General features: G+C 35.5%; 2 protein-coding genes across 2 annotated transcripts; one reads left to right on the top strand and one right to left on the bottom strand.

Moving 5' to 3' along the window:
* The first annotated feature begins 5809 nt into the window (after positions 1 to 5809).
* LOC115225626 (zinc finger protein 708-like) lies at positions 5810 to 8283 on the top strand. Its single transcript, XM_036514489.1, has 3 exons — positions 5810 to 5843; positions 5910 to 6695; positions 6948 to 8283. Exons 1-3 carry the CDS (start codon positions 5810 to 5812, stop codon positions 7265 to 7267), a joined length of 1140 nt encoding a protein of 379 aa, XP_036370382.1. The 3' UTR covers positions 7268 to 8283.
* A 741-nt stretch (positions 8284 to 9024) lies between these two features.
* Positions 9025 to 9426, bottom strand: LOC115225625 (histone-lysine N-methyltransferase SETMAR-like). The gene has a single exon (XM_029796543.1). It carries the CDS (start codon positions 9424 to 9426, stop codon positions 9025 to 9027), a length of 402 nt encoding a protein of 133 aa, XP_029652403.1.
* Positions 9427 to 11765: the final 2339 nt, after the last annotated feature.

Genomic DNA, 11765 nt, shown 5'->3' with positions numbered 1-11765 from the left:
TCGGCACAATAAATGTGCATGAGATGGGAAATGACGACCAGAGAAAAAATGAGGCATACACAACAATAAGAATACAAAAGAAGTCTGGCAAGAAACGAATAAACATTGACTTAAGGCTGAAGATTGACACTGGAGCCCAGAGTGATATCTTGCCTGTCAACCTCCACAAAAAGATGTTCCCAGAACACATGACACAAGAGGATAAAGTCAAAGAAGGAATCCTCACACCAAGTGATGTAATCCTCACTGCGTACGGAGGTACCAGGATTCCACAACTGGGCAAAACAACAATCACAGGGACACACAAAGGAAAAACAATCAATTCTTGGACTCAATACCTGCAAAAAGCTAAATATTGTGTCAATCAATGGTGAAGTGAAGGCAACTCCGAGCAGGATTGACAGAGATATGCCTATCAAAGACCGACCACCATTAACAAACAAAGAGGAACTGATAAGCATGTACCCTGAATGCTTTGACAATACAGTCGGGTGCTTTGTGAAATGTCGATACCATATAACAGTCGACCCCAATATCAAACCAATTGTTCACCCACCTCGCCGCGTCCCTCTAGAACTAAAAGAGAAGCTGAAGACAGAGTTGGACAGAATGGAAAAAAAGAAATAATCACCAAAGTGACACGACCAACAGACTGGGTGAATTCAATTGTAATCAAGGAAAAACCCAATGGTACCCTACGGATATGCCTCGACCCAAGGGATCTGAACAAAGCATTAAAAAGAGAGTACCATCCAATTCCAACCCTTGAAGAAATCACACCATCATTGGCTGGATCCAAATTATTCAGCAAACTGGATGCCAGCAATGGGTACTGGAATGTAAAGATGGACAAAGAGTCATCCATGCTCACTACCATCAACACACCATTTCGCAGATATCGATTCAACCGACTCCCATTTGGATTGAAGATGAGCCAAGATGTTTTCCAGCGCCAAATAGATGAGACCTACCAAGGCTGCAAGGGAGCAATGGGAATAGCAGATGACATCCAAGTGCATGGCAAGGATGAGACCACACATGACTTCAATTTACATGAAGCTATGGAGAAAACCCGACAAGCAGGCATCAAACTCAGTGCGGACAAGTGTGTGATAAGAGAAATGGAGTGCAAATTCTTTGGAATTATATACTCTGCAGAGGGAGTGAAACCAGACCCCGCTAAAGTGGAAGCCATCAGAGACATTAAAGAACCTAAAGACAAGAAGGAACTCAGGAGCTTCCTGGGACTCATTCACTACATGGGAGCCTTCATACCCAAGCTGGCCGATCACACTGCATCTCCGAGAACTAAACAAAGATGACGTAGAGTTTGATTGGTGTGCTTCACACACACAGGATTTCGAAGCAATCAAAAAGCTCATCAGTAAGGAGACAACTCTGCAATACTATGACAGACGCAAACCAGTAACACTCCAAGTCGATGCTTCTATGAGAGGAGTTGGTGCAGCACTGATACAGGAAGGTAAATCCATTGCATATGCCTCGAAAGCTCTCTCGCCCACAGAGACAAGGTACGCAAATATTGAAAGGGATCTCCTGGCAGTAGTATATGGATGTGAAAAGTTCCATACATACCTGTATGGAAGATATTTCAATAGTGAAACAGACCATCGCCCGCTAGAACCAATACATAGAAAAAAACCTGACAAAAGCACCAGCCAGACTGCAAAGATTACTGTTAAGGCTTCAAACATACGACTATGATATCAGGTACAAGCCAGGAAAAGACCTGATATTGGCAGATGTTCTTTCCAGACTATCCTCACATGATAAATAGGAGATGAAAGGACTAAGCATAAAGGTCCACCACATTATAAATGTAACAACCACCCATCAGCAGACAACGTGTACAACACCTGCTGCATCAGTGACAACACCCACAGAATCATCATCCCAATGGGCACCAACCACTCACAGACACCGGTGCTAAGCACAAGATCACCAGATGGAGAAAGAACATCCTGCCACCGGTTCGATACTGTTAAAGAAAAAATATTTTCTCTTTTTATTCATGATAAAGTGTTTTCAAAAAAAAAAATTAAATTAAAAGATAAATAACTAATTCTGCTCGATTACAAAGCAGAGGCAGAATAAGTTACAATTCCGTTTTCATTCTGGTTTACAATTAAGTTTACTTTTGACACATTCTACCAGTATACGAAGTTTCAAATTGTTTGGTTCAGTAGGAAAAATTTGAAAAAACTGGCTTCAGAATAGAAAAGATCCGAGACTACTATATTTGTCTTCATTGCCAAAAGACCCCTTTTTTTTCAAGAAGAAGGGATGTTACACATTTATATATATGCGTGGGCGTGCGTGTGTGGAATACGTCCCCGCTTTTGGCACTATTTTATAAGTATTACTACGCTGTGTCTAAAGTTATGTGTCGCTGCGCTGAATGTAGTCCAGTTCTTGTAACATGAAAAAGTAAATAAACACGTAAAAGAATAACTATGCTTCGTATTGAGTTGTCTATCCCATTAGAAGGAAACTACACATAACAGTGATGAAGCCGAATATTGAAGAAATCTCTTTCACAAAATCCAAAATCTACCGAAGTAGAGCCGCAATTCTTTGAAGACTGGAGTTAGTTCCCGTTGTTCATCGTAAAAACTCTTCCTAATTAATTGTATTTCTTGTTCTTGTTTCTCACGCACCTTCATTGTTTGATCAGTTCCACTTGACAACTGATATTTAAGAGAAAATCCAATCAAATATATACAAATGATTGGTAATTAACTGTCTAAACAAACAGATACAGCATTTATGATTATGTGGACCTGAAAAATATTAATTAACGTTTGTTGTAGAAATCTAGAAATTCTCTTGAAGCTGTCGTTGTCCACTCTGACTCCAGTTCTCACATCTTCCTCCTTCACTCTTTCTCTCCATATCTATTACTATGTAAGTATTTATTTAAACATTTCTATTATATATGTGTCGTATTATGTACATTTATTTGTTTCGATGTGTTGAGAAAGTTAAAAGAAAAAACTCACTAAGACGAAATTATACGAAAGGCTGTAATTTTAATACTTTCATTGTGTTGTCGTTTTCTTTTAGACATTTCATTGCACTTTTGGTTATTTTCTAAATTATTTGTAAAAACGTCGGATCAATCCCTTGTTTAGATAACATTTATCTTTCTAACGTGTAAATTTGACAATTTCGTTAAAAGCGGGAAAATTACGATGTAATTAGTAAGAAATGGGGAATGTATAAAAATACGAGTGTGCACTTGAAATACTAAAACGAAAAGCAAATATCGTATCGAGAGGAAATGGCTTTTATTTGAGACATAGGAAGTCTTTATTTCTGGTGGTTCTTCTGCATCATTACAACTTACAATTAATATCTGGGATTTGTTTTGTTCTTTTCAGAATTTTCAGAAAATCTTTGCAAATACATATTCTACAAACGAGAATTCAACAAACAAGCAAAAACTATGTGCTTTAAGAGCAATTTAGCTGTTATTTTTCGCACATCTCACGACCACCTGATACCTCCCTTGTTTCTTTGTCACTCTGATGTGCTGACGTTTTTCAGTATTTTTCTCCATATAAAACCGGCGAGCTGGTAGAATCGTTAGCACGTGAGTTCAAATTCCGTCGAGGTCGACTTTGCCTTTCATCCTTTCGAGGTCGATAAATTTAGTACCAGTTGCGTACTGGGGTCTATCTAATCCACTGGGCCCCCTCTCCCAAAATTTCTGGCCTTGTGCCTAGAGTAGAAAAGGTATCCTTCTCCACATAAACACGTCGTTGGGATTTAAGTAAACATAGTTCTAGAGTGGCAATTTTTTAGAAAGTGGGAAAAATTGAAAAAACAATTTTTTTCATGGTACTTGTCTATTGTCGTGGTCCCGGTTTCGCACACGCGAATTCGCGCGCGCGCGCCAGAAGTAGGTGCTCGATGCTCGAGATCCTACGAGGTGACTTGCGCAGTGCAAAATTCGCGCATGCGCGTTAACCCCCCCCCAAATAAAAAGGTGTTGGATTTCACTAAAAATATATGTGTGTGTGTGTATATATAACATTTTCAATTTTACACAAAAAAATTACATAGTCGCTTTCCTCGCGGATTTACAGATAAATGAATTAATTACTATTTTACAGAATAAAATTAATGAATTAATTATATAAATTAAATAATTCTTGAAAATTAATTAATATTAATATTTTTTGAACAAAGTAAATAATTTATGAAACTTGGTTAATAATTTTTTTTACACAAACGCGAACGTATATAATTTGTGAAACTTTTTTTTTTTTTTACAGACGTATATAATTTGGTAAACTTAATGAATTAATTTCTTCTCATCATCATCATCGTTTAACGTCCGTTCTCCATGCCAGCATGGGTTGGACGGTTCGACCGGGGATCTGGGAAGCCAGAAGGCTGCACCAGACTCCAGTCTGCACCTACGTCTGGCGCGCGCGCGCGAATTCGCGTGTGCGAAACCGGGACCACGACAATAGACAAGTACCTTTTTTCATAATGGAGGTCACAAATTTTGGAAAAATTTTCCGAAAATTCCACAGAAAAATGGGGGAAAAAAATTTAAGGAGCTATATATTGTTTAAAGCGGAATTGCACCCTTTTTTGGATGTTATTTTCAATTAATTATGCAAGTTATCCTTTTCTTTCTTTGTAATGCGTACATATTTAATATGAATATGTTTTTCACTCATCCAGATAAACAATATTTCGTTTTGAAGCAACAAGGAAGAGAAACATTAATTATAACATGTAAGAATTTATAATTAAAAGAAAAAAACAAGAATGGTTAAATTTTAAAACTATGTGCATGACAATGAAAAGAAATTATAGTTTTTCCGTAAAAGAAGGATAGACTTCATTGAAGCCTCTTCCATTTGCCCCATGGAGAAGGATTGTCACCAATTTCATCAACCAACAATTTTTCTTAACATCAAAAATTCCCCACAAAAGATTTTGATGCTGCAAGTCAGACATCAATATTATTTACTGACTTTTATGCTCAACAAAATGTTAACATTAAGCTAACCACATATATATATTTGTATATTTATGCATATACAGAAAGAGGCAGAGGAGGAGTGATATCTGTGTTATAAAACAAACCTGTGTTGATACAATAGAAAAAATAAGGTGAAGACATCAGATATCTACTGTCATTGACATGTATATTGGTGTGTGTGTCTGGGAGTTGTTATTATAACACATGTGTCCACTCTATGATATAAACTTCTTAAAAATGATGAGATTGGATAAGTTTAATACTTCTACAATTTAGCAGAATAGAAGTGTTATAAATTTGCACTTTTGAATATCTACCTTTTAAACATATTCTATGTCTTATATTACTTTTTTCTTTTCTTTCAGAAAATCACATGAAATTGGCTAAAAAGTATTTTTTACTTTTAAAGAATCATCAATATGTATCATGTTTGAAAGACTCTGCAAAGATACAAACATATAATCCTGCTTCTATAAAACATTGCTGAGTTACAGTAAAATATTTCCTCTGAGAGAGAAAGCATTTCTTTACTTCTGTGTCTGAGATGTGCAGAAGATAATTTTCTCTTTTAAATATACTTTGATAGATTTCCAAAGAGTATTTGCAACATTTTTAAATATTGGCATTGATCACATTTAGAAGAAATATAAGAGAAGTGATATTTGTTTGGAATAAACTACAAAAGCAAAAAGAAGCAAAATATCCATAAATTTTGGTGAGAGGAGAAATATTTTTGAAAAGTTGTTGATCTGTACAACTTGAAGGTTCAGTTTTATTTTTCTTGAAGAGATGTCGGAAGAATTAAGAGAATCATCATATGACTGTGACATTTGCAAAGAGTCATTCTTAGAAGAAAGTAAATTAAATCAACACAAACAAATTCATGCAGGGGACAAACCATATCCCTGTGATATCTGTGGTAAATCATTGTCTGACAGGAATAGCTTAACTCAACACAAACGTATTCATACAGGAGAGAAACCATATTGCTGTGATATCTGTGGTAAATCATTCTCTGATAGCGTTAGCTTAACTCAACACACACGTATCCATACAGGAGAGAAACCATATACCTGTGAAATCTGTGGTAAATCATTCTTAAGTAGCAGTCAATTAACACGACACATACGTACTCATATAGGAGAGAAACCATATCACTGTGATATCTGTGGTAAATCATTTTCTGATGATAGTAGTTTAACCAAACATAAACGTATTCATACAGGTGAGAAACCATACCATTGTGATATCTGTGGTAAATCATTCTCTAATGGCAGTCACTTAACAGACCATAAACGTATTCACACGGGGGAGAAACCATATCACTGTGATATCTGTGGTAAATCATTCTCTGTTGGCAGTAGCTTAACTACTCACAAACGTGTTCATACAGGTGAGAAACCATACCACTGTGATATCTGTGATAAATCATTCAGTCGAACAGGTAGTTTAGCTACTCACAAACAGGTTCATACAGGGGAGAAACCCTATCACTGTAATATCTGTGGTAAATCATTCTCTGATGGCCGTAGCTTAACTAAGCACAAACGTATTCATACAGGAGAGAAACCATATCACTGTGATATCTGTGGTAAATCATTCTCTGATAGCGTTAGCTTAACTCAACACACGCGTATCCATACAGGAGAGAAACCATATACCTGTGATATCTGTGGTAAATCATTCTTAAGTAGCAGTCAATTAACACGACACATACGTACTCATACAGGAGAGAAACCATATCACTGTGATATCTGTGGTAAATCATTTTCTGATGATAGTAGTTTAACCAGACATAAACGTATTCATACAGGTGAGAAACCATATCACTGTGATATCTGTGGTAAATCATTCTCTGATGGCAGTCACTTAACAGACCACAAACGTATTCACACGGGGGAGAAACCATATCACTGTGATATCTGTGGTAAATCATTCTCTGTTGGCAGTAGCTTAACTACTCACAAACGTGTTCATACAGGTGAGAAACCATACCACTGTGATATCTGTGATAAATCATTCAGTCGAACAGGTAGTTTAGCTACTCACAAACAGGTTCATACAGGAGGGAAACCATATCACTGTAATGTCTGTGGTAAATCATTTTCTGATGATAGTAGTTTAACCAAACATAAACGTATTCATACAGGTGAGAAACCTTACCACTGTGATATCTGTGGTAAATCATTTTCTGAAAGTCGGCATTTAACTAGACATAAGTTTATTCATTCTGTAAAAAAATCCTAATCACTGTGATATGTGTGGTAAATAATTCTCACAAAATCCTTGCTTAGTTAAACACAAGTGCATTCCTTAGGAAGTGGATCCGTAACACTGATATTTGTTTACAACATCTCAAAAGGACAAGCTCGTATCTCATAAGCACATCCACAGAAAATAGAAACTATATTACTGGGATATCTATAGTAAATCTTTCACTTGAAACGATCCATTAACGAATCAAAGGAATAATGACAGACAAGGGAAATCGTATCACTGTGATATCAGTGCTTAATCATTCTTTGAAAATGGTGAATTAATTATGCAGTCATATTAATATGAAAGATGTAATATTTTTCATATTAATATCATCATCATCATCATTTAACGTCCGCTTTCCATGCTAGCATGGGTTGGACGGTTCAACTGGGGTCTGGGGAGCCCGAAAGCTGCACCAGTCCAGTCAGATCTGGCAGTGTTTCTACAGCTGGATGCCCTTCCTAACGCCAATATGACTGTGTATAATTAATTCACCCTCCTCTGTCAATGCTCTTGATATTTGTGCTAAGTCAATCTATGAAAATGATCAATTATGAAAACATAAACGCATTCATACAGAAGAGGAACCATATCACTACAATGATGATAATCATCATTTAATGTTCACTTTTCCATGCTTCTGTCCATCAGATGGAATTCATTGATGGAGATTTTCTTCAGCTGGATGCCTTTCCTGTCTCCAATCCTCACCTGATTCCAAGCAAGGAAATATTTTACAAAGAAGACTGGAAATGAACAACTGCATTTGTATAATGGTCTTTTACAAGCATCACATAATATTTGGACAAGGGTACACACACGCATTTGTGTGTATGTTTGAAAAATTTGTTATAGGAGAATATTTTAATATTTTCTGTACGTGTAAAAGTTTGTATTTCCTATTAGGAAATGAAACACATGTAATGCTGAATAAATAATATCAAACTTTTTCTCCACTCTCCTTATGTGTTATGTAATTACTCTGCAAATGTTTTTGTCCAAACCTCACACAGAAATAATATACATCTATATATAATAAACAGCTTGTTTGTTCAGCTGTTATGCTTTTGTTAGTTAGAGAAGTAGTGTAATAGAGGAAAGGAGGGAAGAATGAAGAAAAGCAAGGGAGAAGTAGAGAAAGGTGATCTTATAATAATTCTGCTTGTCGTTACGTTACTTAGCCTGTTGGTAATACTTTCACTTGATTAGAGGAGAAGGGAGAGGATAAGGCGAATATTGAGGCAAATAGAGAAGTGTGCATGATGTGTGATAGGAGGAATGTAATGTTTATTACATGGTTTAAAAAGTTAATTAAAGCTAGTTGTATAGAAGAGAGTTAGGAATATGATTGTAGCAGATGGGTGATGTTCTGATCACAAGATTAAAGAGAGAGAGTTGGTGGTGCTGGTGGGTGCATAGGGCAAAGTAATTATTTTAATTAAACAAGATTTGTATATTTCCTACAAATTAAAATGTGACTTGTTGCCTTGGCTTATAAGTTACCAATGATGTGGTTTTCAATGTATGCCATGTTGCGTTCAAGTTTTACACATATGAAATTGTGACCCCTATATTTTACATAGAGAATAATGTATTTACTATACAATTTTTGTTTTTTAGATAAAAAATTGTGACCGTGTAAATTTTCTTCTGTTTATAGGAGAAATGAAAAATAAGAGTGAATATTTTATGATTGCTGTGTATTAAGTCTATAAAAGTGTGTATAAAGTATATAAATTTGTATATCACAAACAGAATACTGCTCCAAGCAATCCTTTTCTGAGAGTTTGTGAGGGACCCATTACATTATAGCAAGAAATGTATCCTAGCTTCACAAGGTGTTCATCAGCCATACTTTGAAGAACTTTCAACTCCTCTGCAAGATCTCTAGTCTTGATATTGGAGTTTTCTTCGATTTTTGCCTTCAAAACATCCACATCCAATTTTGAAGATCTTCCACTGCGACTGTCGTCTTCCAAGCTAAACTCTCCAGTTTTGAATTTCGCAAACCAGCTTCGAACAGTTGATTCACCTGCAGCATCATCACAAACTTTACAAATGTTTTTGAAAGTGATTGCAGCATTTTCACATTTATTTATTTTTAAGAAAAACATTACAAAGTGAATATAAAATGTTTGGTTATCCATTTCGAATATCATTAAAGGGTAACCAGAACGAAAGATAAACGGATTTTTGGTGAGGAACAAAGACGAGATGCACTACCACTTCGAGCAACGCCAAAGTTTTAACTCTGTTACGTTTCTGGTGTATTCAATGAAGCATTGAAAAATTTAGCTTCAAAACAACACTCAGACCTTTCTGGACAACTTAATACGAGTGTTCATATGGCGTACGTAAAGAAGAATCCCGTAAATATTTCGTTTGTTTTCAGTTCACTTCATGTGGTGTCACGCACAAAAGGACAGCTTCCAAATCCCGTTTTCTGAATGGGTAAAACTGATCAAACTTTAAACCTCTGTAATTAATATATATATATATAGGAGTGGCTGTGTCGTAAGTAGCTTGCTAACCAACCACATGGTCCCGGGTTCAGTCCCACTGTGTGGCATCTTGTGCAAGTGTCTTCTGCTATAGCCCCGGGCCAACCAATGCCTTGTGAGTAGATTTTGTAAACGGAAACTGAAAGAAGCCTGTCGTATATATGTATGTGTCTGTGTTTGTACCCCTAGCATTGCTTGACATCCGATGCTGGTGTGTTTAACCTCCCCGTCACTTAGCGGTTCAGCAAAAGTGACCGATAGAATAAATACTGGGCTTACAAAGAATAAGTCCCGAGGTCGATTTGTTCGACTAAAGGCGGTGCTCCAGCATGGCCACAGTCAAATGACTGAAACAAGTAAAAGAGTATATATATATATATATGTGTATGTGTGAATTATCAAAAATTTCCACACTTGCAGTGAAACAGAAAGTATTCGGCAGGATTGGTAATAATGACAATAATAATAATTTATGAGACAGAATTATCAAAGAAACATCCTTCACAAAATACCAAATCTATAAAGTAGAGCCACAATTTTTTAAAGACTGGAAAAGACTGTCCCCATAAAATTCTAGGTAATCTGAATGTATGCCAAAAGAAATGCATTTCCATAAAATTTCAATGAAGAAAACCCAAATTTTTCTTAAAGGTACGAGGGAAACGCTCGCATCTTGTGAATTTATATGTCTGTGTAAAAAAAAAAAATAATTAAGTTTAAGAAATTATATACGTTTGCGTAAAAAAAAAATTATTTACTTTGTTCAAAAAATATTATTAATTTTGATTAATTTTTCTGTGAAATAGTATTTTATGTTGATCGCAAAATAAAGTTTCAGACATTATAGTTTGTGATACGTTTGTGTAAAAAAAAATTATTATCTAAGTTTAAAAGATTATTTTATTTTGTTCAAAAAATATTAATATTAATTTTCAAGAATTATTTAATTTATATAATTAATTCGTTTATTTTAATCTGTAAAATAGTATTTATGTTGATCGCAAACAAATATGTATCGCGCATGTGCGATACAAGTATATATTGCGCATGCGCCAATCAGCTCGTAGGATCCACTACCTACATCTGGCTAGCGTGGACGCGCGACTGCGCAAACCGGGTCCAGTCTACGCGACTAGTACCAAAAGCTTATATACTTTGTTCAAAAAATATTAACATAAATTAATTTTCAAGAATTATTTAATTGCGTTTTATTTAATTTGTGTAAAAAAATTAATTTATTTTGTTCATAAACAGGTAACGCGCACTGTAAAAAAATTATTTTATTTAGTTCGTAAAAAGGTAATGTGCATGTGCAAATGAACTCATTTGCATATACCCAAGTCGCAGTGTCGACCACGTACGACTAGCTTGCACGTCGCCGCGCAACAAGACCAGCATGTGCTAGTAGTACCATAATACTTTGCCTTGAAAGTGAAAAAACAAGACCAACATATACAACAGGTATGTAAAACATACCTGTTGTATATGTAAAGCATTTTATAAAAAAAAAACATTCTTGAATTTTAAACTAGACAGTATAATACTGCCTAACGCATCTTATGAAATTCATAAAAGCAGTCTCTGTTTTATCATCACCAACTAAACTTGAACAGATATGTTGAAAATAACACACCTGATTATTGATTGGAAAAGAAAAAAAAAAAACCCAAAAAAAGTTAGAAATTAGGAGGAAACAGAAAGAGATTTAAAATTTATAAAATGTGGATTTTTGCATATCAGAATCTCCATCATAGAAAACTCAGTTCCGGGAGGCTGACTCCACTAGTTCCACCTAGTAACTTAAGGTGTATTGATCGCAGCAGGCATGGAACACTACTTATTAGTTCCTGAAATATTGGTAACTATCATTAACATACGAAATATAATCTGATAGCAGCAAATAGAATGGTTTTTCACTACTCACACTTCACTCAGAAATGCTTCTCGCTTTCTCACTCTTTCCCAAAACGCCAATCAAAATACTC

Source organism: Octopus sinensis, linkage group LG28 (genome assembly GCF_006345805.1).
Source record: "Octopus sinensis linkage group LG28, ASM634580v1, whole genome shotgun sequence".
In the NCBI taxonomy this organism is placed as follows: Eukaryota; Metazoa; Mollusca; class Cephalopoda; order Octopoda; family Octopodidae; genus Octopus; species Octopus sinensis.
The sequence above is the reverse complement of the archived record's forward strand: the minus strand, read 5'-3'. Positions and strand labels throughout refer to the sequence as shown.

Excerpts from the sequence above, each read along its gene's own strand:
- LOC115225625 (XM_029796543.1), bottom strand. The coding sequence starts at position 9,426 with ATGGATAACCAAACATTTTATATTCACTTTGTAATGTTTTTCTTAAAA.
- LOC115225626 (XM_036514489.1), top strand. The coding sequence starts at position 5,810 with ATGTCGGAAGAATTAAGAGAATCATCATATGACT. Across the intron at positions 5,844-5,909 it reads AAGAGAATCATCATATGACT|GGGACAAACCATATCCCTGT; the intron begins GTGACATTTGCA and ends AAATTCATGCAG. Across the intron at positions 6,696-6,947 it reads ATATACCTGTGATATCTGTG|GTAAATCATTCTCTGTTGGC; the intron begins GTAAATCATTCT and ends GTGATATCTGTG.